Genomic DNA, 25,506 nt, shown 5'->3' on the forward strand with positions numbered 1-25,506 from the left:
CAAAATAAAAGTTACTTGCTTCCTTATTAATTTTGCTTGCTTTCTAAGGGGTTAATCTTGATGTCAAACTACCACTCAAGTTAAATCGATGTAAGAAATACTCAAGTGAAATCTCAATTGATGACCATTAGGCATTGGTCTGTAGCCTGGAAACCAAACAGATATGCTCCGATTGAAACAATAGTAAAACCGAGCATATGAGTTTGGATTCCATGATACTTTCTATGCCCCTTCACATCTTCAATCTGTTAGTGTGGCCCAGTCTTCCCAGGCACATGGGGGAAGCTGATGAGATGCTAGCAGACTGCATTGGCCTACTGTGCTGTAATTGTCTTGAGTCAGGAACAGAGGTTGGTGGGAGCTCTGTAGTACTGAGGTGGAGTGACAGACTGAGCAACCCAGGCCTGGCAAGCATACGAGAAGCATTGGGTTAGCAAACACTGGACATAAATTAAACTAGCTGTCATCTCTAGGCAGGTGAAGTGTATATACACTGAATGTACAACACATTAAGGACACCTGCTCTTTCCATGACAGACTGACCAGGTGAAAGCTATTATCCCTTATTGATGTCACTTGTTAAATTCACTTCAAATTAGTGTAGATGAAGGGGAGGAGACAAGTTAAATGATTTTTAAGCCTTTAGACAATTGAGACATGGATTGTGCATGTGTCCCATTCAGAGGGTGAATGGGCAAAACAAAATATTTAAGTGCCTTTGAACAGGGTATGGTAGTAGGTGCCAGGTGCACTGGTTTAAGTGTGTCAAGAACTGCAACGCTGCTGGATTTTTCACGCTCAACAGTTTCCTGTGTGTTTCAAGAATGATCCACAACCCCAAAGGACATTCAGCCAACTTGACAACTGTGGGAAGCATTGGAGTTAACATGGGCCAGCATCCCTGTGGAACGCTTTTGACACCTTGTAGAGTCCATGCCCTGATGAATTGAGGCTGTTCTGAGGGCAAGGGGGGTTGCAACTTAATATTAGGAAGGTGTTCTTAAAGTTATTTTTTACACTCAGTGTATGAGTACGTGTTTTGTGTCTTCTCTATTTGTCTTCCAAATGTGGAGGCATAGGGTGGATATATAATATAGGATATCTATGAATATCTACCTAACAGTCTCACACTGAATAATGTAAATATCAAAAGGCCCTTTTTTTGATTTTTGATAAATAAATAAAAAACAAAAAAGGGTACTGTCTCTTTGAATCTCTTCCATGGGGATGGGGGCGAGGTCAGCTTTTATTTGATATTTCCTCCCCTCTCCTTTCCTTTCCTCTTCAGCCGGACTTGTTGGCCCCCACCAGGGTCATGAGTCCGTCCGTGCTCATGGACTTGGGGCGTTCCAGGGGGAAGCCCAGGGCTCGGCTCCAGATCAGCTGGGCCAGCACTCCCAGGGCTCGGGACACGCCGAATAACACAGTGTAGTAGTTCATCTCTGTCATCCCATAGTACTGTAGTAGAGAAGGAGAAGTGGAGAGGTCAGGGGAAAGGCCAGGGAGAGGTCAAACATGTTTTGTTACAGAGGGTCAACAAAAATGGAATGATTGAAAGACTAAACTAAAACTCACAGGTGCTGTGTTTTGTGATGCTTATAATTGAAGGACATCTGGATTGTAATGCTGACCCGTCAAAATACATTTAGAATGCACTTTCAAATTCAAGTTCCATCGAAGAATGGATCTGCATTACATTGCAATACATAACATTACAATAGGACATTGTTGAGTAGAATGCCCCAATAAAGAATACTGCTTACCTGCAGAAGCACTCCACTGTGGGCATCTACGTTGGGCCAGGGGTTCTTAGCCTTACCCTGCTCCAGCAGCACTGGGGGAACGATCTTGTAGAGCTGGTGCACCAGCTTGAACATGGGGTCATTGGGCAGGTGCTTGAAGGCAAACTCCTGCTGGCATTGGTACCTGGGGTCAGTCTTCCTCAGGACAGCATGCCCGTAGCCTGGCACCACCTATGGCAGAGAGCGAGTGTAAGAGCGAGAGTGTGAGGTTGCAAACCTCCCCCAAATGTCCTGTGTTCTTCCTAATCCCTGTTGGAGGATTAACTCCCTGCTTATTCCTTCCTGATCCCCAGAATTCTGGAGAACTAAGGAATTTTGGGTAAGATGCGTCATAGTAGTGAAGCCAGATGCGCTCTTACCCTGCCAGACTTGAGTGTGTTCCAGATGTAATCCCTCATCTTCTCATCAGACACCTCCCCTCCCATCTCATTCTGCAGGGCCGTCAGCCACACCAGCACCTCCTGCAGGGCACACAGAGAAACAAATATCAGCAACATACTGTTAACCTCAGCAAGGCTAAAACAAAAACACAATTATAATTCTGCTTCTCAGTGACTGCTGTGCTTATGATGTTAAGAAAATGCCAGTTACTCTATCATGACTATCGTTCTTTGAAAGGCTGGTCATGGCTCACATCAACACCATTATCCCAGAAACCCTAGACCCACTCCAATTTGTATACCGCCCCAACAGATCCACAGATGATGCAATCTCTATTGCACTCCACACTGCCTTTTCCCACCTGGACAAAAGGAACACCTACATGAGAATGCTATTCATTGACTACAGCTCAGCGTTCAACATCATAGTGCCCTCAAACCTCATCACTAAGCTAAGGACCCTGGGACTAAACACCTCCCTCTGCAACTGGATCCTGGACTTCCTGATGGGCCACCACCAGGTGGTAAGGTTAGGTAACAACACATCTGCCACGCTGATCCTCAACACGGGGGCCCCTCAGGGGTGCGTGCTCAGTCCCCTCCTGTACTCCCTGTTCAACCATGACTGCATGGCCAGGCACGACTCCAACACCATCATTAAGTTTGCTGACGACACAACAGTGGTAGGCCTGATCACCGACAACGATGAGACAGCTTATAGGGAGGAGGTCAGAGACCTGGCCGTGTGGTGCCAGGATAACAACCTCTCCCTCAACGCAATCAAGACAAAGGAGATGATTGTGGACTACAGGAAAAAGAAGAGGACCGAGCACGCTCCCATTCTCATCGACGGGGATGCAGTGGAACAGGTTGAGAGCTTCATGTTCCTTGGTGTCCACATCACCAACAAACTATCATGGTCCAAACACACTAAGACAGTCATGAAGAGGGCACGACAAAGCCTATTCCCCCTCAGGAGACTGAAAAGATTTGGCATGGGTCCTCAGATCCTCAAAAAGTTCTACAGCTGCCCCATCGAGAGCATCCCGACTGGTTGCATCACTGCCTGGTATGGCAACTGCTCGGCATCCGACCGCAAGGCACTACAGAGGGTAGTGCGTACGGCAGTACATCACTGGGACCAAGCTTCCTGCCATCCAGGACCTCTATACCAGGCGGTGTCAAAGGAAGGCCCTAAAAATGGTCAAAGACTCCAGCTACCCTAGTCAACACCATAGTGCCCTCTAAGCTCATCACTAAGCTAAGGATCCTGGGACTAAACACCTCCCTCTGCAACTGGATCCTGGACTTCCTGACGGGCCGCCCCCAGGTGGTAAGGGTAGGTAACAACACATCTGCCACACTGATCCTCAACACGGGGGCCCCTCAGGGGTGCGTGCTCAGTCCCCTCCTGTACTCTCTGTTCACCCATGACTGCATGGCCAGGCACGACTCCAACACCATCATTAAGTTTGCCGACGACACAACAGTGGTAGGCCTGATCACCGACAACGATGAGACAGCCTATAGGGAGGAGGTCAGAGATCTGGCCGTGTGGTGCCAGGACAACAACCTCTCCCTCAACGTGACCAAGACAAAGGAGATGATTGTGGACTACAGGAAAAAAAAGAGGACTGAGCACGCCCCCATTCTCATCGACGGGGCTGTAGTGGAACAGGTTGAGAGCTTCAAGTTCCTTGGTGTCCACATCACCAACGAACTATCATGGTCCAAGCACACCAAGACAGTCGTGAAGAGGGCACGACAAAGCCTATTCCCCCTCAGGAGACTAAAAAGATTTGGCATGGGTCCTCAGATCCTCAAAAAATTCTACAGCTGCACCATCGAGAGCATCCTGACTGGTTGCATCACCGCCTGGTATGGCAACTGCTTGGCCTCTGACCGCAAGGCACTACAGAGGGTAGTGCGTACGGCCCAGTACATCACTGGGGCAAAGCTCCCTGCCATCCAAGACCTCTATACCAGGCGGTGTCAGAGGAAGGCCCTCAAAATTGTCAAAGACTCCAGCCACCCTAGTCATAGACTGTTCTCTCTGCTACCGCACGGCAAGCGGTACCGGAGTGCCAAGTCTAGGTCCAAAAGACTTCTCAACAGCTTCTACCCACAAGCCATAAGACTCCTGAACAGCTAATCATGGCTACCCGGGACTATTTGCACTGCCCCCCCACCCCATCCTTTTTACGCTGCTGCTACTCTGTTAAGTATTTATGCATAGTCACTTTAACTCTACCCACATGTACATATTACCTCAACTACCTCAACTAGCCGGTGCCCCCGCACATTGACTCTGCACCGTTACCCCCCTGTATATATAGCCTCCCTACTGTCACTTTATTTTACTTCTGCTCTTTGTTTTTCTCAACACTTTTTTTTTGTTGTTGTTTTATTCTTACTTTTTTTGTTTAAAATAAACGCACTGTTGGTTAAGGGCTGTAAGTAAGCATTTCACTGTAATGTCTGCACTTGTTGTATTCGGCGCATGTGACCAATAAAATTTGATTTGATTTGATTTGATTTGATTTGATCATAGACTGTTCTCTCTGCTACCGCTCAGCAAGCGGTACCGGAGCGCCAAGTCTAGGTCCAAAAGGCTTCTTAACAGCTTCTACCCCCAAGCCATAAGACTCCTGAACAGCTAATCAAATGGCTACCCGGACTATTTGCATTGTCCCCCCGCACATTGACTCTGTACCGGTACCCCCTGTATATAGCCTCGCTACTGTTATTTTACTGCAGCTCTTTAATTTTTTGTTATCTATTTTTTACTTAACACTTATTTTTCTTAAAACCGCATTGTTGGTTAAGGGCTTGTAAGTAAGCATTTCACTGTAAGGTCTACACCTGTTGTATTCGGCACATGTGACAAATAAAATGTTATTTGATTCTGTCCATCCATCTGTCCATCCACAGGATTAACACAGACCTGGTTGGCCAGCCCATGCAGAGGTCCAGCCAGCCCGTTCAGAGCAGCACTGAAGGAGAGGTAAGGGTCAGACAGAGCACTGCCCACCAGGTGACTTGTGTGGGCGCTGACGTTGCCTCCCTCATGGTCACTGAAACAGGAACCCCAGAGGGTCACTTACATTTTAAATGTACAGTAATTCATCACAAAATAGTACTTGACATGATTATTACTAACTAAAATATTTATACAGAGCTATATTAAAATACAGACTTATCCCCAAATAATTGTAGAATAATTCTAATGCAACATATAAACGCTAGGGGGCAGAGAATATTCATCTTTGCGGGTTTCACAATTCTCTATCATGCAATGCCAGAATTTATTGGCAAGGGAAGGGGAATGAGCTACAGCCCAAAATAGACAAAATGTCTACCACCCCAAAAGTAAGATAAATCAATGACTTATAATGGTTAATAATAATAATATGAATACCTGGGTTTTATAGAGTGCTTTTCAATGACCCAAAGGCGCTTAAATGGTAATTATGCTTAAAATATACATCCTTTAGGGCTGGTTTCAATGGAAATTCTTCAATGGAGATTCTTAATCTGAAACTGGCCCATAGTTCAATACCTGTGGATGGTGAGGTAGAGCCTCATAAGTTCAGTGAACTCAGCAGAGTTGCTGTAGCCCAGCATGTTGGCGAAGTTAGCGGACCAGTCCTGGTTAGAGTCGATAGCTCCAATGCTGCTGCCCTCACGGTACAGGTTACGGTAGATCTTAGCAGCAACACACGGCAACTTGGCAATCAAGTCCATGGAGTCCTCATAGATGAACTGGAATAAAGTAGATGAACTGAATAGAGTAAATGAACTGGAATATAGATTAACTGAATAGAGTAGATGAACTGGAATAGAGGAACTGAATAGAGAAGGGTAGGTGGTTTAATCAACAGTCAGTAGACTGTCTCCCACAGGATCTCACTGAAAGACCTGATAAATCCCACACACACGATTACCTCTGTAGCTGATTTCCTGTTGACGTTTTGGTCTGTGAGCTTTTTCAAGTCTGTCTGTCGGACTCTGGGGCTGTAATTCCCTGCTCTACACAAGAAACAGTGTGGTTGTGTTTCTGTTTATTTAAATTTAGCCTAATCTTTAACCAGGAAGTTAAGGAAGAGATTAATATGCTCGTCAAGGGAGACCTGGTGTGCTGGTTAAAATTCATATTTAAAGAACAGACACTTGAAAGGCACTTTAAATCAGTCAAGGTTTAGATCCGGCATCACCCTCTGGTTTAATGCCTTTAGCCACACCTCTGACTGTACTGCATTGTAGTGTGAGGAATGCAGAACTGGGTTGAAATAGGAGCGTTGGCTTTAGCCTGCCTGGAGCGCAAGATGTGCGAAGTTTACACCTTAATGGCTATTCTGTTTGTTCCATTTCGCCAGGCAAGCTCAAACAAACACAGACAACGTATTTGAAAATGTTCAAATACCATTTGAACCCAGGTCTGTGAAGAATACATGCTGGGGTCTGTCTGTGTGTGACTTACCTCCCAGTACTTGGACTTGTTGACGCCCTCGGAGTAGGCCCGGGCAAAGCTGCTCTCGCTGTTCAGAGCTGTGATTGCGGCACTGAACTGGGACATTGGGTGAAGGTTGGTGGGAAAGTTATCTAGCATGGTGACAACGTGGGAGGGGAGTGCTGCCCGCTTAGCCCATTCTTTGGACAACCAGCTCACCTGGAGAGATGATGCAAACAGGATTGTTGAGTATAAGTAGGGCCAATAAAAGAAATTCAGACAGGAAATGTTATTTAATCCCAAACACTATAAATCCCCATCACTTGGCTATGGTTGTAGAACTTCAATGCCTTCCTCCTAAACCATAAAGTAACTTGCTTGTAGTATGTAATAACATAGGAATTTCCTCCAGTTGAGCCACATGAGGGTAGAATTAGACCTAATCTCGTGGTGGCTTCAAGAAAGAGCTGCAGCAAACACCAAATGCCAAGGAGGTGTGTTGTTGCTGGGTGCAGTAATACCCACAAAGATGGGGTTACAACTAATTTGTGGCCCAAAAACGAGAAGCTACCTTTGAAGTGGGACCGGTTTGTCCGGTTGAAGTGAGCAGATTGGTTGAAAGGAACCACGGGCACGTCTACTGCATGCGGTGCACATTTAACCCTGGAGGACTTAGATGGCTAGAACCAGTGGAAGGCAGGATTCGGAAGGAGACAGACTGAAACCAGGTGCTGTGCCGAGCGTGATTGTTAAGCCAGCAACCCGTTTCCTACATCGCGAATGTCAGCAGTGATGAGATAAACCGGGTAAATTCAATGTGGATTTACCTCACTAGATCGCTATTGGATTAGCGGACTCTCCCTCGGGCCGGTGAAAAGGCCTCTCCCTCTGAGGTCGCTAACTCAGCTGTCAAATCGGTAAGTCTCCACTCTCTCTACTTTATATCTGCTGGCTTCTTTTTTCTGTTTGTGCTAGAATAATTGGTGTTGTTCTCTGGCTTACCACTTAGCTATGTCGACCCGTGGTGGTTGGCTAACTAGGCTAGTTAGCAAGCAGGCTAAAATAACTTTAGCTGGTTGGCTTGCTGGCTAAAATAACTGCATGTACCGGCAACATTACTTGATAATTGGTTAGATGGTGTTATGTATTTTCAAAACTTTGGTTTACAACTGGCCGACTCATGCAGTGCTAACGTAACGTTAGCAGGCTAGCTAGTAGGGCTAACGTTAGCAGGCTAGATAGTAGGGCTAACGTTAGCAGGCTAGTTGGCTAGCAACTTTGCAAGCTGATCTTTAACAATAAAATCATAAATTATTTGGTTTTAAGTTGGTTTGAACATTTTATTGAAACCAGTAGTCATGAGGGCAAACGATTTGGTTTAATTTGAAGTTATACATTTAAAGTTATTTCTGTTGGAGTTTACATGATAGGGAATAGGCTGGCTGGCCGTGTCCTCCATATAACGCCACACCCCGGAAAAACTTTTTCCAGCATGACTTCGGCATTCTGATCGGTTTTATGTAACAACTTGAAAAATAGAAAAGTGAGGTGTAACCTTGCATTGGAACTTTTGATGCGTATACTAATGCAAATCCATGTTACATGTGGTTATGTTTATTCTACCTACCCTTTAACCTCCTTTTTGAACTTGAGACTAAATCTTCACATTCAGTTTAAATTAGCCTTAGCACATCCAGCCCTAGCCCCATCTCACTTGTTCCTCTGTGGGGACCTGTCCTGTGACCAGCAGCCAAAAGAGGCCCTCAGGCAGCGGCTCCTGACCTCCTGGAGCCTTGGGCAACAGCTGCTGACACTCTGGAATGCTGTAGCCCCGGAAGCGGATGCCCTAAAGAGAAATTGGACACAATTTATATACAGTGCCTTCAGAAAGTATTCACACCTCTTGACTTTTTCCACATTTTGTTGTCTTACAGCCTGAATTTAAAATGGATTAAATGGAGATGTTTTGTCACTGGCCTACACACACACACACACACACAATATCGAAGTGGAATTATGTTGTTCGAAATGTTTACAAAATCATTTTTACAAGTAAAGCTGAAATGTCTTAAGTAAATAAGTATTCAACCCCTTTGTTATGGCAAGCCTAAATAAGTTCAGGAGTAAAAATGTGCTTAACAAGTCACATAAGTTGCATGGACTCCGTGTGCAATAATAGTGTTTAACATGATTTTTGAATGACTACCTCATCTCTGTACCCCAAACATACAATGATCTTTAAGGTCCCTCAGTCGAGCAGAGAATTTCAAACACAGATTCAACCACAAAGACCAGGGAGGTTTTCCAATGCCTCACAAAGGGCAACTATTGGTAGATGGGTAAAATAAAACAACATTGCAGACACTGAATATCCCTTTGTGAAGTTATTAATTATATTTTGGATGATAACTCAGTTGCAGGAGAGGAAGGAAACCGCTCAGGGACTTTAAAACAGAGTTTAATGGCTGTGATAGGAGTAAACTGAGGATGGATCAACAAAATTGTAGTTACTTAACAATACTAACCTAATTGACAGAGTGAAAAGGAGGAAGCCTGTACAGAATACAAATATTACAAAACATGCATCCTGTTTGCAACAAGGCATTAAAGTAATACTAGAAAAAATGTGGCAAAGCAATTAACTTTTTGTCCTGAATACAAAGTTATGTTCGGGGCAAATCCAATACAACAAATGACTGAGTACCACTCTCCATATTTTCAAGCATATTGGTGGCTGCATCATGTTATGGGTATGCTTGTAATCATTATGGACTGGGGAATTTTTCAGGATAAAAAAAAAAAGGAATAGAGCTAAGTAAAGGCAAAATCCTAGAGGGAAAACCTGGTTCAGTCTGCTTTCCACCAGACGCTGGGAGATGAATTCACCTTTCAGCAGGACAATGACCTAACACACAAGGCCAAATATACACTGGAGTTGCTTACCAAGAAGACAGTGAATGCTCCTGAGTGGTCGAGTTACAGTTTTGACTTAAATCTACATGACAATCTATGGCGAGACCTGAAAGTGGTTGTCTAGCAATGATCAACAACCAATTTGACAGAGCTTGAATAATTTAGAAAATAATAAATGGGCAAATGTTGTACAATCCAGGTGTGGAAAGCTCTTAGAGAGACTTACCAAGAAAGACTCACAGCTGTAATCACTGCCAAAGGTGCTTCTACAAAATATTTACTCAGGGGTGTGAATACTTATTTAAATGAGATATTTCTGTATTTCATTTTCAATAAATGTGCAAAAATGTCTAAAAACATGTTTTCACTTTGTCATTATATTGTGTGTAGATAGTATAGTATTGTGTGTAGTATTGTGTGTAGATGGGTGAGAATATTATTATTTTTAATCCATTTTGAATTCAGGCTGTAACACAACAAAATGTGGAATAAGTCAAGGAGTATGAATACTTTCTGAAGGCACTGTAAAGTGCCCATATGGCTTATCTACAAGAGCCAAGGGTGCTCAGCTCGACACATCAATTATTCTGTGGGTGTTAATGTTTAGTGGATTGTGTGTGTTGTGAGGGCAGGAAACATACCTCATCAGGATCCAGCACTGAGGTCTCGTAGACCAGACCCTTCATGCCCCTCATCCCACCATAGACCTGTGAAACAACACTAAAATAAATTACACTCTGTACAGAACGCTCAATATAGGCTAGACTCATTTGCTCTGATCTAAGTCCAGAAATAGCATAAGCGTTTCAAATCAAAATGTGTAAAGATGATCCTGATCTTAATTCATCTACATTCTCTCCCCCCCTGAGATACTGAATACGGCTCAGTTACTTACCATATCAACAGTGATTGATCCAATGTTGGTTTTGCCATACTGCTGTTTGAAGCTCTTGATCCTACTTTGTTCTTTTGGGATGAGGTCTGATAAAACATCCTTTAGATTCTGCAAAAACATACACGTCTCTGAAAGCTCAGTCAAAATCACATTTGTTGAAAAACAGCCTATATAAAAAGGTCAACTACAGAGAACCTAGTGAAACATGTGTGATAACACTGCCAGGTCTGTGTTGGTCAAACAAACATTATATCCAAAACATTGGTTGAAAAACACTGGCTTATAAAGTTATCACCATGGTCCATAATGGCAGAGAGAACAGAGGGAAATCATCTCTTCTTGTCAATCCCTATTAACATCATGCATCACCAACAATGATGATGATAATAATTGGCAAACTGACAATGAGTGCCCTTGAAGAGCTGGTCAGAGTACTTACTGTTGATGAGCTGGCATGTCTGGACGCCACAATGACGCAGGAGGCATTCTGCAAAGAGGAAAATGAAAGCGTCAGAAAACATGAGCCTGAGGGAGGGTCTGTGGTCAAAACAAAGACTTGGTTATCCTGGAGTGTAAAGGAGGCATTAGAAAAGCTTCAAATTAGCTGTGTAGCACAACTGCACTCTGATTTCCAATTTGTAATACCTGCAGCTGGACTACTAGAAGTAGGCCTAATTTCATCACTGAGCTGATAGCACCATGAAATCCTGATTTCTTGCTGCTTCTCAGTTAGCCTAGATATCCAACCCCACAGACTCACAACATCCACGATAGAGTGGGCAGATAGCAGTTATCTATACAGAACCAATTACCCTATCTGGTCCTGCAATCCGCAATGCCTGCCTTGACTGCAGATAACAGTGGAGACCATTATACTGTTGTCAGAGGTAAATGGGGGCAGCTGGTATAATGACGAGACCAGCTTCTAATGACGAATGAGAATGAGCCTAGAGGGGTTAGAGTGAAAAGACAGCAATATTTCTCAATTTCAAATTAACCATAATGTATTTGTTACTCCAGCTATCCTGCTGCATTTGTCTAAGGCTACCACCCATCAATGGCAGACAACCCTAAGGACTCGGTCACTAGGACTAGAAGATTGAGTGGTATTAACAGGAATTTTCTTGAGTAAATCAAAATCAGCCCAGGCAGGATATGAAAGTTCTTGACTGGCTGCCTGTAATCTTGTAGCTTAGCAGGTGATTACTACCAGTAGTATGAAACCAGACCAGAGAGGAAGAGGCGAAGCGAGAGGTTTCACTCCCGCAAAAATCTGTCCAAAATAAGCCCAATGCGTTTCTATGGGTTTATTTACGCTTGGGACGACGACTCCCATTGTTAGAGCGGAGACATGAGCATCTCGTCATTATATACAGATCTCTGACCAGACTCATCAGTCAGACTGCCACAGTCAATGGGAGGGGGAGGAGCCAGGGGGTCAACGCAAGGGACATCTGGCTACGAGACTCCCTAAAAACACGGTGCTTGGATACAGCCACGACCGGAAGTTACTTTTTCATAGCAGGTTAGGAAAATGTGGCAGGTTAGGAGAATTAGGTTAAGGTTAGCGAAAAGGGTTAGGAAAAACGTTCTCATAACCTGCGACGAAAAGTCACTTCCGGTCATAGCTTTATGGAAGTGGCATGTTTTTAGGGAGTCCCGTCTGGCTAAATTACCACTTCTCACTGGGTGGAACTCCACTTTAGGTGTGGGTAGCCTACCTTCCCATAGCAGCTACAATCCAACATTAAAACAGTGATCAACCATAGAAAATGTAGAGGCCTGTGTGGAGTGTCAGAGAAGGACAGCTCTGTATTCCAGCATCCTGTGCTAGTATGTGTTGAGGTTAACAAACAGGATTGACCTTTAAACAGTAGCACAATCATGGGATGACAGGGTCAGGATTACAAGGCATCCTTGGCAGAGGAAGTGATAAGAGGACCATCTGGCGGAACTGAAACGGCAGATAAGGTATTGAACAGGGCAGGCTGAGGCTTGCCTGAAGTCCACAATCAGGCTTGCCAACAAACCTTTACAAAACATTGCTGACATAAAGGAAGAAATGCAAGCAAGTCTCTGAATGGGCAAGCAATGTACTTAAAAGGAGTGGTTTACTTTTTTTGAACCAAATCTCAATTTTTTTATGTAAACGGCATATTATATGTCCAGACACATTTTTGCAATTTCACTTGGTTTTGAGAAACTTACCCCACCACCAGTACACTTCCTCATTGCTCGTTCTGCAGTATGTGGGCCACGGATAAAAATGAACAAAGGCTCCACAAAACACCCAAATACGTCCTTTCAGAAACAGCATATAAAATCAACATTTATTGGTTGCATATACATATTTAGCAGATGCTATTGCAGGTGTAGCGAAATGCTTGTGTTCCTAGTTCCAACTGTGCAGTAGTATCTAACAATTCACAACAATACACACAAATATAAAAGTAAAAGAATGGAATTAAGAAATATATAAATATTAGGACGAGAAATGTCAGAGTGGCATTGACTAGAATACAGTAGAATACAGTATATACATATAACATTTGTAAAACAGTACGTAAACATTATTCAAGGTACCAGTGTTCCATTACTAAAGTGACCAGTGATTCCATGTCTATGTACATAGGGCAGCAGCCTCTAAGGTGCAGGGTTGAGTAACCGGGTGGTAGCCGGCTAGTGACAGTGACTAAGTTCAGGGCAGGGTACTGGGTGGAGGCCGGCTAGTGATGGCTATTTAACAGTCTGATAGCTGTTTTTCCCAGTCTCTCGGTCCCAGATTTGATGCACCTGTACTGACCTCGTCTTATGGATGATAGCGGGATGAACAGGCCTTGGCTCGGGTGGTTGATGTCCTTGATGATCATTTTGGCCTTCCTGTGACATCGGGTGCTGTAGGTGTCCTGGAGGGCAGGCAGTGGTGTGTATGATGAGGAACTTGAAGCTTTTCACCTTCTCCACTGTGGTCCCATCGATGTGGATGGGGGCGTTCTCCCTTTGCTGTCCCCTGAAGTCCACAATCAGCTCCTTTGTTTTGTTGACGATGAGGGAGAGATTATTTTCCTGGCACCACTCCGCCAGAGCCCTCACCTCCTCCCTGTAGGCTGTCTCGTCATTGTTGATAATCAGGCCTACTACTGTTGTGTCGTCTGCAAACTTAATGATTGAATTGACTGCGTGGCCAGGCACGCCTCCATGGGTTAACAGAGAGTACAGGATGACGCTGAGCACGCACCCTTGTGGGGCCCCAGTGCAGAGGATCAATGTAGTGGAGGTGTTGTTTCCTACCTTCACCACCTGGGGGCAGCGAGTCAGGAAGTCCAGGACTCAGTTGCACAGAGCGGGGTTCAGACCCAGGGCACAGAGCTTAATGATGACCGAGCTTAATGATGAGCTTGGAGGGTACTATTGTGTTGAAGGCTGAGCTGTAGTTAATGAACAGCATTCTTACATAGGTATTCCTCTTGTCCAGATGGGATAGGGCAGTGTGCAGTGCGATGGCATCGTCTGTGGATCGATTGGGGCGGTATGCAAACTGAAGTGGGTCTAGGGTGTCAGGTAAGGTGGAGGTGATATGATCCTTAACTAGCCTCTCATAGCACTCCATGGTGACAGAAGTGAGTGCTACGGGGCGATAGTTATTTAGTTCAGTTACCTTTGCTTTCTTCGGTACAGGAACAATGGTGGACATCTTGAAGCAACTGGGGACAGCAGACTGGGATAGGGAGAAATATGTCCGTAAAACACTCCAACCAGCTGGTCTGCGTATGCTCTGAGGACGCGGCTAGGGATGCCGTCTGGGCCGGCAGCCTTGCGTGGGTTAACGCTTAAATGTCTTACTCATGTCGGCCACGGAGAACGAGCCCACTGTCCTCGGGAGTGGGCCGCGTCAGTGGCACTGTGTTATCCTCAAAGCGGGCGAAGAAGGTGTTTATCTTGTCCGGGAGCAAGACGTGGTTTTCCCTTTGTAATACGTGATTATCTGGAGTCCCTGCCACATACGTCTTGTGTCTAAACCGTTGAATTGCGACTCCAATTTGTCTCTGTACTGACATTTTGCCTGTTTGATTGCCTTACGGAGGGCATAACTGCACTGTTGGTATTCAACCATATTCCCAGTCACCTTGCCGTGGTTAAATGCAGTGGTTTGCGCTTTCAGATTTGCGCGAATACTGTCATCTATCCAAAGTTTTTGGTAGGTTTTAATAGTCACAGTGGGAACAACATCCCATATACACTTCCTGATGAACTCAGTCACTGTCAGTGAATACGTCAATGTTATTCTCAGAGGCAACTCGGAACATATCCCAGTCTGCGTGATCATAACAATCTTGAAGCATGGATTCCGATTGGTCAGACCAGTGTTGAATAGACCTTAGCACAGGTACTTCACGTTTGAGTTTCTATAGGAAGGGAGGAGCTCTCAGTATAGTGATGCAGGTCTTCAGATGTTGTACACATGAAAGTGTCATTCCAAACTATTCGCAATGTTATATTCCATTTTGTTGGACTCGAGGGACACATTTCTCGTATTACCACAATGGGTAAATGACCTGCATCACTATACAGAGTATTGCCGTTTGGAGCCTTTGTTTATGGTTGATCTGTGGCCCCCATACTGCAGAACAAGCAATGAGGAAGTCTACTTGGTGGTGGGGTAAGTTTCTCAAAACCAAGTGAAACCTAAGAAAAGTGTCTGGACACTTCTATAACATTCCATTTACATAGAAAAATAGAGATTTGGCTCAAAATTGAGATTTGGTGAACCACTCCGTTAAATCGGTTCTAATTTGAAGTAGTCTGCTTTAACGGATGGCATTAGGGCTGACACCAATTATTAGACTGGTCAATTGTTTGGTCGATAGGCTGTTGGTCGACCGAGATCCTTTTTTTTCGAGCAGTAGCAATATAAAAAAACCAAGCCATGAGGTTGAAGGAATTGTCCGTAGAGCTCTGACACAGGATTGTGTCGAGGAACAGATCTGGGGAAGGGTAGCAAAACAAAATCTGCAGCATTGAAGGTCCCCAAGAACAGTGGCCTCCATCATTCTTAAATAGAAGATGTTTGGAACCACCAAGATTGCATAGCAGTGCGGTCGTGTTCTCTTGTGTGTCCATGTAAATAGCCTGTTTTTTGTATTTTTTTTTGTATTTTACGTATATATTTCCCTATCACACTTTTCATCCTTCTACTAAATATACTTTCCTGCAACCCGCCTCACTCAATGCGGAACGGATTCTATTATTTATTCACCTTTATCTAGAATCTCCAGTTGAAACTAGCCAGCCAGCTAACTAGCTACTTGCTATTAGCCGACGTTAGCGGTTTTCACCCAGAACATCGGATTTTCTGCCGGAATAACTGAATCACTGGACCATAACACCGGATCTAGCTAGCCACAACCGAATGGATGTCGAATGGTTGCTGTAGGCTAATCACCACTGCCCCGTAGCACCAGTTAGCCTTGAGCTAGCCCCGGCTATCTACCTCTCTGTCTACCGGATGGGAGTAGCCAGTTAACTAGCTACTTGCTATTAGCCACCGTTAGCGGCTTTTCTCCATTGTCCGTGGCTATCGGCCAGTCTGCAATGTCTGCACAGCGAGTTATCGACCCAGAACCTATCAGATTTTATGCCGGAATCACTGAATCACTGGACCATTAACACTGGATAATCGCAACTAGCTAGCTGCAACCAAATGAACGTTGTTGTTGGCTAATCAGCCTTGAGCTAGCCTTGAGTCAGGCACATCTCCCGGCTATCTACCTCTCTATCAACCGGACGGGACCTCCTAGAGTCGACACGGAGCCCTGCCGATACGTCACGACTAGTCTGCCGACGTAATCGTCTGTGGTTTCAACAGGCTTCCAGTTGCGACGACCACAAAGATCCATCTGCTAGCCCCGGCCCGCTAGCACACGCAAACTACAACCGTGCTTCCTGCTCGCTGTGCTGAAGCACCAATTTGAACTGCTCTCGGACTCATATATTGCTGTTCACTGGACCTTATGATCACTCAGCTGCACAGCTGATGCCTGCTGGACTGTTCCTTTACACGGTACCCTGTCCTGTTTATTCTGTTTAGCCTCAGCCCAAACTTTATCGCCATTTCCAGTTGCTGTCTTAGCTCTCTCTAATAACACCTGTGATTGCTTTATGCCTCTCTCCCATGTCAATATGCATTGCCTATTGCTGTTCCAGTTAGTTCTTATTATACAATCTCGCTGTAGAACCCCAAATCCCTCTCAAACTGCCTCAAATAGTTCCTTTGTTCCACCCCCCATACAAGCCGAGACCGGCTCAATCGGTGCCTCAAGTGATGCTCTCTCTTTCGTTGTTACCCAACGCTTAGGTATACCTCCACTGTACTCATATCCTTCCATATCCTTGTCTGTACATAATGCCCTGAATCTTTTCTACAACGCCCGGAAATCTGCCCCCTTTAGTCTCTGTACCCAACGCACTAGAAGACCAGTTCTTAAAGCCTTTAGCCGTATCCTTATTCTAGTCCTCCTCTGTTCCTCTGGTTATGTAGAGGCTAACCCAGGCCCTGCAGCCCCCAGTATCACTCCTACTCCCCAGGAGCTATCATTTGTTGACTTCTGTAACTGTAAAAGCCTTGGTTTTCTGCACGTTAATATCAGAAGCCTCCTTCCTAAGTTTGAGTTATTCACTGCGTTAGCACACTCTGCCAACCCTGATGTTCTAGCAGTGTCTGAATCCTGGCTTAGGAAGGCCACCAAAAATTCTGAAATTTCCATCCCCAACATTTTCCGTCTAGATAGAACTGCCAAAGGGGGTGGAGTTGCAATCTACTGTAGAGATAGCCTGCAGAGCTCTATCATACTATCCAGGTCTGTGCCCAAACAGTTTGAGCTTCTACTTCTAAAAATCCACCTTTCCAGAAATAAGTCTCTCACTGTTGCCGCTTGCTACAGACCCCCCCTCAGCCCCCAGCTGTGCCCTGGACACCATATGTGAATTGATTGCCCCCCCATTTATCCTTAGAGTTCGTGCTGCTTGGTGACCTAAATTGGGATACAGTGGGGAAAAAGAATTGACTAAAAAGTATTTAGTAAGCCACCAATTGTGCAAGTTCTCCCACTTAAAAAGATGAGAGAGGCCTGTAATTTCATCATAGGTACACGTCAACTATGACAGACAAAATGAGAAGAAAAAAATCCAGAAAATCACATTGTAGGATTTTTTATGAATTTATTTGCAAATTATGGTGGAAAATAAGTATTTGGTCACCTACAAACAAGCAAGATTTCTGGCTCTCACAGACCTGTAACTTCTTCTTTAAGAGGCTCCTCTGTCCTCCACTCGTTACCTGTATTAATGGCACCTGTTTGAACTTGTTATCAGTATAAAAGACACCTGTCCACAACCTCAAACAGTCACACTCCAAACTCCACTATGGCCAAGACCAAAGAGCTGTCAAAGGACACCAGAAACAAAATTGTAGACCTGCACCAGGCTGGGAAGACTGCATCTGCAATAGGTAAGCAGCTTGGTTTGAAGAAATCAACTGTGGGAGCAATTATTAGGAAATGGAAGACATACAAGACCACTGATAATCTCCCTCGATCTGGGGCTCCACGCAAGATTTCACCCCGTGGGGTCAAAATGATCACAAGAACGGTGAGCAAAAATCCCAGAACCACACGGGGGGGACCTAGTGAATGACCTGCAGAGAGCTGGGACCAAAGTAACAAAGCCTACCATCAGTAACACACTACGCCGCCAGGGACTCAAATCCTGCAGTGCCAGACGTGTCCCCATGCTTAAGCCAGTACATGTCCAGGCCCGTCTGAAGTTTGCTAGAGTGCATTTGGATGATCCAGAAGAGGATTGGGAGAATGTCATATGGTCAGATGAAACCAAAATATAACTTTTTGGTAAAAACTCAACTCGTCGTGTTTGGAGGACAAAGAATGCTGAGTTGCATCCAAAGAACACCATACCTACTGTGAAGCATGGGGGTGGAAACATCATGCTTTGGGGCTGTTTTTCTGCAAAGGGACCAGGACGACTGATCCGTGTAAAGGAAAGAATGAATGGGGCCATGTATCGTGAGATTTTGAGTGAAAACCTCCTTCCATCAGCAAGGGCATTGAAGATGAAACGTGGCTGGGTCTTTCAGCATGACAATGATCCCAAACACACCGCCCGGGCAACGAAGGAGTGGCTTCGTAGAAGCTTTTCAAGGTCCTGGAGTGGCCTAGCCAGTCTCCAGATCTCAACCCCATAGAAAATCTTTGGAGGGAGTTGAAAGTCTGTGTTGCCCAGCGACAGCCCCAAAACATCACTGCTCTAGAGGAGATCTGCATGGAGGAATGGGCCAAAATACCAGCAACAGTGTGTGAAAACCTTGTGAAGACTTACAGAAAACGTTTGACCTGTGTCATTGCCAACAAAGGGTATATAACAAAGTATTGAGAAACTTTTGTTATTGACCAAATACTTATTTTCCACCATAATTTGCAAATAAATTCATTAAAAATCCTACAATGTGATTTTCTGGAGAAAAAAATTCTCATTTTGTCTGTCATAGTTGACGTGTACCTATGATGAAAATTACAGGCCTCTCTCATCTTTTTAAGTGGGAGAACTTGCACAATTGGTGGCTGACTAAATACTTTTTCCCCCCACTGTATGCTTAACACCCCTGCCATCCTACAATCCAAAACTAGATGCCCTCAATCTCACAAAAATGATCAACAAACCTACCAGGTACAACCCTAAATCCGTAAACATGGGTACCCTCATAGATATCATCCTGACTAACTTACCCTCTAAATACACCTCAGCTGTCTTCAACCAGGATCTCAGCGATCACTGCCTTATTGCCTGCGTCCGTAACGGGTCCGCGGTCAAACGACCACCCCTCATCACTGTCAAACGCTCCCTAAAACACTTTAGCGAGCATAGCCCCTGGTTCTCCTCAGACTTGACTGCCCTTGACCAGCACAAAAACATCCTGTGGCGTACTGCATTAGCATCAAATCGCCCCCTATATGCAACTTTTCAGGGAAGTTAGGAACCAATATACACAAGCAGTTAGGAAAGCAAAGGCTAACTTTTTCAAACAGAAATTTGCATCCTGTAGCACTAAATCCAAAAAGTTTTGGGACACTGTAAAGTCCATGGAGAATAAGAGCACTTCCTCCCAGCTGCCCACTGCACTGAGGCTAGGAAACACTATCACCACCGATAAATCTACAATAATCGAGAATTTCAACAAGCATTTTGCTACGGCTGGCCATGCTTTCCACCTGGCTACCACTACCACGGCCACCAGCTCTGCACCCTCCACTGCAACTTGCCCATGCCCCCCCCCCACCCCCGCTTCTCCTTCACACAAATTCAGACAGCGGATGTTCTGAAAGAGCTGCAACATCTGGACCCTTACAAATCATCTGGGCTAGACAATCTGGACCCTTTCTTTCTAAAACTAGCCGCTGAAATTGTCGCAACCCCTATTACTAGCCTGTTCAACCTCTCTTTCGTAACGTCTGAGATCCCCAGAGATTGGAAAGCTGCCGCGGTCATCCCCCTCTTCAAAGGGGGTGACACTCTAGATCCAAACTGTTACAGACCTATATCCTTCCTGCCCTGCCTTTAGAACGTTTTTGAAAGCCAAGTTAACAAAACAGATCACCGACCATTTCGAATCCCACCGTACCTTCTCCGCTATGCAATCCGGTTTCCGAGCTGGTCATGGGTGCACCTCAGCCACGCTCAAGGTCCTAAACGATATTATAACCGCGATAGATAATAGACAGTACTGTGCAGCCGTCTTCACCCACCTGGCCAAGGCTTTCGACTCTGTCAACCACCGCATTCTTATTGGCAGACTAAATAGCCTTGGTTTCTCAAATGACTGCCTCGCCTGGTTCACCAACTACTTCTCAGATGTTTAATGTGTCAAATCGGAAGGCCTGTTGTCTGGACCTATGGCAGTCTCTATGGGGGTGCCACAGGGTTCAATTCTTGGGCCGACTCTTTTCTCCGTGTATATCAATGATGTCGCTCTTGCTGCTGGTGACTCTCAGATCCACCTCTATGCAGACGACACCATTTTGTATACATCTGGCCCTTCATTGGACACTGTGTTAACAAACCTCCAAATGAGCTTCAATGCCATACAACACTCCTTCCGTAGCCTCCAACTGCTCTTAAACACTAGTAAAACGAGATGTATGCTCTTCAATCGAACGCTGCTGGCACCCGCCCACCCGACTAGAATCACTACTCTCGACGGGTCTGACCTAGAGTATGTGGACAACTACAAATACCTAGGTGTCTGGTTAGACTGTAAACTCTCCTTCCAGACTCACATTAAGAATCTCCAATCCAAAGTGAAATCTAGAATCGGCTTCCTATTTTGCAACAAAGCCTCCTTCACTCATGCTGCCAAACATGCCCTTGTAAAACTGACAATCCTACCGATCCTTGACTTCGGCGATGTCATTTACAAAATAGCCTCCAACACTCTACTCAGCAAATTGGATGTAGTCTATCACAGTGCCATCTGTTTTGTCACCAAAGCCCCATATACTACCCAGCACTGTGACCTGTACATCCCCAAAGCCAACACCTCCTTTGGCCGCCATTCCTTCCAGTTCTCTGCTGCCAATGACTGGAACGAACTGCAAAAATCTCTGAAGCTGGAGACTCTTATCTCCCTCACTAACTTTAAGCATCAGTTGTCAGAGCACCTTACCGATCACTGCACCTGTACACAGCCCATCTGAAATTAGCCCACCCAACTACCTCATCCCCATATTGTTATTTATTTTGCTCATTTGCACCCCAGTATCTCTATTTGCACATCATCTCTTGCACATCTATCATTCCAGTGCAAGAGAGTCTGAACACACTACCAGCGCTTTGAAAAGTTCATGTAATTATACTTTCCTGTGGATATATATTGCTTCACATTCCTACCGCCAAAAGGACCAACATTCTGGCTTGTAGAGGTCGTGAGAGGAAACGTTCCTGATTCAAACACTAATTTCTGCCCGACGTAGAATTCAATGCAATTTAACGTTGGGTTTCCAGGCAAGAGAGGTAGTAGTGGCACCCAGGAATCAATACAGACCTCTGTGGAATGCATTAAATCAAGATAGACAAGACAATTCCAATCCATGTGTGTTATTGACACTTGAGTGTTACACATGCATAGACCTATTACATAATTGGATAGTTAACTGGCTAGGTATACTGAACAAAGATAAAACGCAACATGCAACAATTTCGGAGTTACGGTTCATAAGGAAATCAGTCAATTAAAATAAATAAATTAGGCCTTGATCTGTTGGTCACAGACACCTAAAAAAAAAGGTAGGGGTATGGATCAGAAAAACGGTCAGTATCTGGTGTGAACACCATTTGCCTCATGCAGCGCGACACATCTCCTTCGCATAGAGTTGATCAGGCTGTTGATTGTGGCCTGTGGAATTTTGTCCCACTCCTCTTCAATGGCTGTGTGAATTTGCTGGATATTGGCAGGAACTGGAACACGCTGTCGTACACGTCGATCCAGAGCATCCCAAACATGCTCTATAGGTGACATGTCTGGTGAGTATGCAGGTCATGGAAGAACTGGGACATTTTCAGCTTCCAGAAATTGTGTACAGATCCTTGCGACATGGGGCTGTGCATTATCATGCTGAAACATGAGTTGATGGCGGCGGATGAATGGCATGCCAATGGGCCTCAGGATCTCATCACGACATCTCTGTGCATTCAAATTGCCATCGATAAAAATGCAATTGTGTTTGTTATCCGTAGCTTATGCCTGCCCATACCATACCCACACCGCCACCATGGGGCACTCTGTTCACAGCGTTGACATCAGCAAACCGCTTGCCCACACAACGCCATACACGTTGTCTGCAGTTGTGAGGCCAGTTGGACGCATTGCCCAATTCTATAAAAACGACATTGGCTTATGGTAGAGAAATTAATATTAAATTATCTGGCAACAGCTCTGGTGGACATTCCTGCAGTCAGCATGATAATTGCACACTCCCTCAAAACTTGAGACATCTGTGGTATTGTGTTGTGTGACAAAACTGCACATTTTAGAGTGACCTTTTATTGTCCACAGCACAAGGTGCACCTGTTTAACGATCATGCTGTTTAATCAGATTCTTGATATGCCACACCTGTCAGGTGGATGGATTATCTTGGCAAAGGAGAAATGCTCACTAACAGTGATGTAAACACATTTGTCCACAAAATTTGAGAGAAATTACCTTTTTTCTGCATATGGAACATTTCTGGGATCTTTTATTTCAGCTCATGAAACATGGGACCAATACTTTACATGTTGCGTTTATATATTTTTGTACAGTGTAGATTGCGACATAGATGGAGACTTAGCAACAATACAGCACCTGAAAATGAACAAATCTAGATAGTTGCTGTTGTATTGGCTAATAGTTAGGGCATTTAGTTATGAATGGAAATGTTAGCAGTGAAGGTCAAATGAGGGAAAGTGGTTAGCTAGCCAGCCAATTAACTTGCAACTGCTGACAGTAGGTAGTTAACATAAGACTAGGAATTATTTTTGGATTATCTAAACAAGTAGTTAAAATTATTTCCATGTGAGAGGACGGATAGCTAGCTAACGTTAGCTGTGAAACATCACCCTCCTGCCCGTTAACGTTATCCGTCACTGTCAACTGGCTAGCTAGCAGCTAACCTAAAAAACTACGAAACACAGCAGTACCAACACATTTAAAAGAGGACCATCGTTGGCAAGCTTCAAAACAGTCTGTCGATGTGCAGCCACTAGCGTACATGAATGTGCTTGACAACAACCAACATTTTTCCTGGAGAGCGAACGAGCCGGCTAGCTAGTTGTTGAAGTTTAACGTACTTGTTAGTTGCTAGCTAACGCCCACTCTACTTAGAGGTTCTTTACCTCGGCTTACCTTTGAATTAAGGAGTCTTGGCGCTAGCCTGCTGATACTGGTAGTCAAAAAGGACATGGTGTCTGTGGGAAAATATTGTTTCTTCTATTTCTGAAAGCCAGTGCACAGCGGAGATAGTTGAAGGTGCCCCTACAGAAAAGCACAACTGAAGGTTGAAGAGGGATTCGGGCCCGCAAGTAGGCGTATCGTTGATTGGATGGTAGTTGCAGCAAAATGTAACCTGATTGGCCAGTTGAGCCTCGTGTGTCTCTATCAATCGAAACGATTGGCTAAGGCAGACGGAAGACCGGGGTAAAGACTCGTTTCCGTTTCATTCTGTGTCACACAATTTAAATGAATTGAGTGAGAGAATACAACTATCAACCAAGTATGGTTAGGGGTTGTTTCTGGACATGACCATATAAACTCCAGGTGTAGATCTGAAAGAATTTGATAAATATCAGCAATATGGAGAAAATTCCACTTAGCCATATTGCACTTATCCAATTCTTGCCAAATCTATGGGGTCTGGCTGTAGGGGTCTAGGGAGAGGAGTAGGGTAAAAGCACCTGGTACCAACGAGACAGAGGTTCAAGAAATTCTGCTTGATACAACAGACAGTTATTCATTCACTATGTCAAAGTTGATACTTTGGCTGAGGCTCCACTTGTCCTCTCCAAAGCAGCCAGTGATGGAACACACACAACAATATTGCTCTAAAACAAGGACTTGATTCTTTATCGTAAAGGATTTAGTCAAACAAAAACAAGGAAAAATGTCAAGTTGGCTATTCAATTTCAAACAGACTACATGCAGTGCACCATGGAATATCCACAGCTTTGATTGGGACTCCACATAGCTGGGGTAGATGTATAGATGCCAGTGAGGTGTTAAACCTTTGCACTACAACAAAGTATCTATGACTATCAAAGGAAATTAATTCAAGAAAATAAACAAAAACATAACTATGAAATATACTTCCAAGAAATGTGCTTTAATCACATTATATTTTGTTGGGTTTGTTCATTCTTATTATATCCATCCAAAGTTACCAATTACAACGTGGAACTGTTGAAAATAATCGTGCAAGAGGCATGTGTGACGACCCTCCCACTCTGTCTGCCGTATTCTCTCTTTGTTCTTGTTTCCTTATTAGGATGCCGGTGGGCGGAGTTGGGAGGGTCATCAGCTACATGGGAAACACCTGGGCCGGGTGTGTCCCAGCATAAATGGACCTCTTCCACATTCATGAAGGAGACTCTCTCCAGGCAGATACTTTGACTTTGGTTGTGGTATTTTTGTGGCCTTTTTGGTTGTTTGCTTTGGCACCTCTCAACACTTTTCCATATTACATTTATGCAAGCAAACACTCACTTACACTACTGATTACACACCCCATTGTTATTTTAGTTAGTTTACTTTAGTTAATAAATATGTACTTTAAGTATTCCTTGTCTCCACGTGTCTCCCTTTTGTTACGAACTTGAGCCGGTTCGTGACAAGTGGGGGCTCGTCTGGGATCTTGAACTGGTTGTGTTTGGGAGAACGTGGAGTTAATGTCCAATTCTGTAGGTTTTTTTTTGTAAATTTTGTTAGTTTGTTCGAGTTTGATAGGCCCAGTATTGGTTTCCTTTGGGTTGTGTACTGTGTTGGAGAGAGTACATTGGTTAGTTTCCAGTCCCTGCCCAGCCTGGAAACTCTTGCTCTACTCGCTGTTGGGGCATCGGTCTGAGGAGGTGAGTACAATCGGCTGTGTACCTCAGTGGGAGATTGGGTAGGGTAGTGACATTTTCTACCCGGCGCTATAGCTTTTTTCCCTGATAGGCTTAGTGACGTGTTTTGTTTTGGGATACGTTGGGCATGGTTAAATGTTTGTTATTTTTGTGTGGTGTCTGTGGACTGAGCAGTTGTTTTGGGGGCACATCCGTGGCTTGGTGGAATCTACCAGCGTGCTGGGGGGTTAATTCCTTGCCAGCGGGCTACAGTGTGTAATTACCCACCGCGAATCCACACGAAGACTAGGGTTGAGTTATTGTAGGTTATGGGGAAGCTCCATATCCCAGCTCTCTTCTGTGGTGCTCGGTGCGATTGTCATTTCTCTTGTGTCTGGTGTGCTCAGCAGAGGGGTTGAGCAAGA

The 25,506-nt window shown here is 44.6% G+C and overlaps 1 protein-coding gene across 1 annotated transcript; it reads right to left on the bottom strand.

The window, feature by feature from the left end:
• Positions 1–1,198: 1,198 nt before the first annotated feature.
• LOC121538028 (citrate synthase, mitochondrial) lies at positions 1,199–23,575 on the bottom strand. Its single transcript, XM_041845764.2, has 11 exons — positions 23,391–23,575; positions 10,880–10,927; positions 10,441–10,548; positions 10,187–10,252; positions 8,347–8,478; positions 6,663–6,851; positions 5,742–5,944; positions 5,127–5,256; positions 2,162–2,263; positions 1,764–1,973; positions 1,199–1,458 (listed from the first exon to the last, which is right to left on the bottom strand). The coding sequence occupies exons 1-11, from the start codon at positions 23,445–23,447 to the stop codon at positions 1,285–1,287; spliced, it is 1,419 nt and encodes a 472-aa protein (XP_041701698.1). The 5' UTR covers positions 23,448–23,575; the 3' UTR covers positions 1,199–1,284.
• Positions 23,576–25,506: the final 1,931 nt, after the last annotated feature.

Source organism: Coregonus clupeaformis, chromosome 24 (genome assembly GCF_020615455.1).
Source record: "Coregonus clupeaformis isolate EN_2021a chromosome 24, ASM2061545v1, whole genome shotgun sequence".
NCBI lineage: Eukaryota > Metazoa > Chordata > Actinopteri > Salmoniformes > Salmonidae > Coregonus > Coregonus clupeaformis.